This window comes from Oryzias melastigma, linkage group LG3 (genome assembly GCF_002922805.2).
Source record: "Oryzias melastigma strain HK-1 linkage group LG3, ASM292280v2, whole genome shotgun sequence".
Classification (NCBI taxonomy): Eukaryota; Metazoa; Chordata; class Actinopteri; order Beloniformes; family Adrianichthyidae; genus Oryzias; species Oryzias melastigma.
The window spans coordinates 15,768,957-15,771,532 of NC_050514.1; the positions used below are offsets into that span (position 1 = coordinate 15,768,957).

At 36.4% G+C, this 2,576-nt stretch overlaps 1 protein-coding gene across 1 annotated transcript in view; it reads right to left on the reverse strand.

Annotated features, from left to right (window-relative positions):
* Positions 1–2,576, reverse strand: part of strc1 (stereocilin 1) — a gene marked incomplete in the record, with an annotated part of 12,452 nt that overhangs the window by 7,432 nt on the left and 2,444 nt on the right. The window contains 5 exon segments of the mRNA XM_036210047.1: positions 217–352; positions 1,290–1,351; positions 1,587–1,727; positions 1,879–2,052; positions 2,137–2,169. Coding sequence (XP_036065940.1) covers positions 217–352; positions 1,290–1,351; positions 1,587–1,727; positions 1,879–2,052; positions 2,137–2,169 — 546 coding nt within the window.

Genomic DNA, 2,576 nt, shown 5'->3' on the forward strand with positions numbered 1-2,576 from the left:
TTTTGTCAAATTAAAATTATTCATTAATTCCTCAAGTTACTTAATTTGATCTGAAATTTAGCAGCCAGAATCTAAAAAAATATATCTCGCACCTGTTTTGATTTTCTTTAAATAATTTATTTCAATATATGCTCTACTGTGTAAGAGCAAAGCACCCTAATCTGCAATCACATCACAATGATGCTACATAAGTACAGCTAAGGATGAAAAGGTTACCAGTGAAGTGTGCAGAAGATTGGGTTGATGCCGTAGGAATGCCAAGACTTTCCTCACGGAAGAAGGGGATGGATTGGCCCGGAAGTGATCCTGTAGGATCTTGCAGGTCAAACCTTGACCCAGTGTTCCTAAACCCCTGGAGACACAAAGGAACATGGGTCAACACTTGGCAGGACTTTGTATTTCTGTGTACTGTGTGAAGTACTGTGAAGTTATTCTTGCCCATTGTCAAAGTTTAGTCATTAAAAGTTTGCTTACTTTCAGAAAAAGTCTATAAAAATTGAATAATGCAACTGAGATTACTTTGGGTAATTTTAAAAATAGTAACGTGAGTCAGTGTAGTAAGTGGGTGTTCTATGCCTTTGGCTGACAGTTGCTGGGTACCTAAATGGCAGCAGGTGGGTTTAGAAAAGGTGGGATTTTATATTATTTTAATTTATTTTCTTTAATTTAATATTTTATATTCCATTGGCCCTTAAACTGGTAAAAGTGTGACAAATGCTGGTAAAATATCCAACCATTTTCAAAACCTGCTGGAGCCATTTTAGCTACTGTTTGTCAGTCCATCGCAGAGACACACAACCCAAAACACACAAATTCATACCAAAGAGCCCATTTAAAGTCACCAGTTAACCTAGGAAACATGTTTTAGGACTTTGTGAGGAAGTCAAACTGCCTGGAGAAAGCCCGCAAAACAGGAGAACATGCAAATTCCACACATAAAGGACCCAGCTAGTATTTGAACCAAGAACTTCTTGCTGTGAGGTGAAAATGTTGGCTACCACAAACTGTCCAGACCCATAGAAATTCAAGATTAAAAAAATAATAATAAGACATTTGGTGTATTCCATTCTGATGTATGCTTGGGTCTGTTTCAGTTCGACCTGAAAAGTGTAATTTAGCAGCTGGGATAGGCTCCAGCAACCATGTGAGCCCAAAAGGGATTAAAGGGCTTTGGAAAATGGATCGATAGATAGTTGGATCTTCAGCTATAATACACCGGCACATTGCTATTAAGTCATAAATATATTTTTTTTACAAATTTTATTTAAGAAAGGCTGAAATATACTTACAGAAAATTTTGTTTAGCTTCATTTGGATTTGTACTGAGCAGTTCAGTGAAAATTTCTTGAGCCTAAGGAGGAAAAAAAACAAAAAAAACATTATAGGTGTGTGTTGTCTGAATTTTCTTGCGTCTCAGTTAATAGTGAAGCACCTTATAATGCTTAACTATTTATCAGCTCATCAAGATGCTATAATACTCCGTTACACAATTCTTTATGCTTCTTTTGCCCTTTAAAGTCTTTTTTAAAACAACTTTATGGTTGGAAAATGTGAAATACCAACAACAGTTCACATGTGTATGATACCTGCTGTGTGTTCCACTTTTTAGTGATTGTGTTGGAGAGATTGTTTAAAAGTGGGCGAGTTCTGCGCAGGACACTAATCAGAGGGGTGCAGTTGAGCAATGGCTCCACGTTGTTCAACCAGTCAACAACCTCTGGAAAACCCTTATAGCAAAGAAAAAGAAAACATGAGAACAAGGCTACAGAAAACAACCAAGATCCATTCCCTTGTTAAAATATGCTCCACATATAATTTTATTTTTGTTTTTTTTCCCCTCCATATGTCTCTCTGAAGGAGCTTTGCTGTGTGTGATACCCATAGTTTGGTGGTGATAGCATTCGCTTGCTGTGAACAGAGGTCCAGGGCTTTGGTGCTTTGGCTAAAAGCTTTCAGGAATGACAGCAGTTTATCTGAGGTGAAGGTCATCAGGGTCGACGTCTTCATTCCCAAAGCCAAGGAACCGAGCTCCTGCAGCTGGCCCTGAGTGAGCTGGTCACATGGAAGATCGAATATTAATGCTCAAACATGCACAGAATTTAAAATTTGAAATAACTTTTTCGCACAATCACTCACAGTGGGATATAGCTTCTCCATGATGATGGAGGCCTGAAAAGCAGAAAAAAAAAGTTTACTTTTTGAGTTTTTGTTGTATAAAAAAACAGATATTTTTATGGGGGATTTAAACGACTTCAAGCTCAGCTGATTTGATGTCATCATGCTATAAAAATTGTTAAATCATTTATATACTGAGGTAAATGTAATCGATTTGAGTGGGTCTAGAAACTAAAGCTCCACATGGCTCTTTTCTCACTCTGCTATCGCTATTTGGCGTTGAAGAAAAATGTTAATGATTTAAATAAAAACATGGGTTTGTAGTTTGGGTAATTTATTGTAGTTAATTTAATTTAGTCTTTTTTTTAACATGACAGATAACAGAGAACAAATGATGGAAAAGGCTTGTAATTACATTTAGAGTGGTTTATTTATGTTTTTCTTTATATTAATTTTTATGC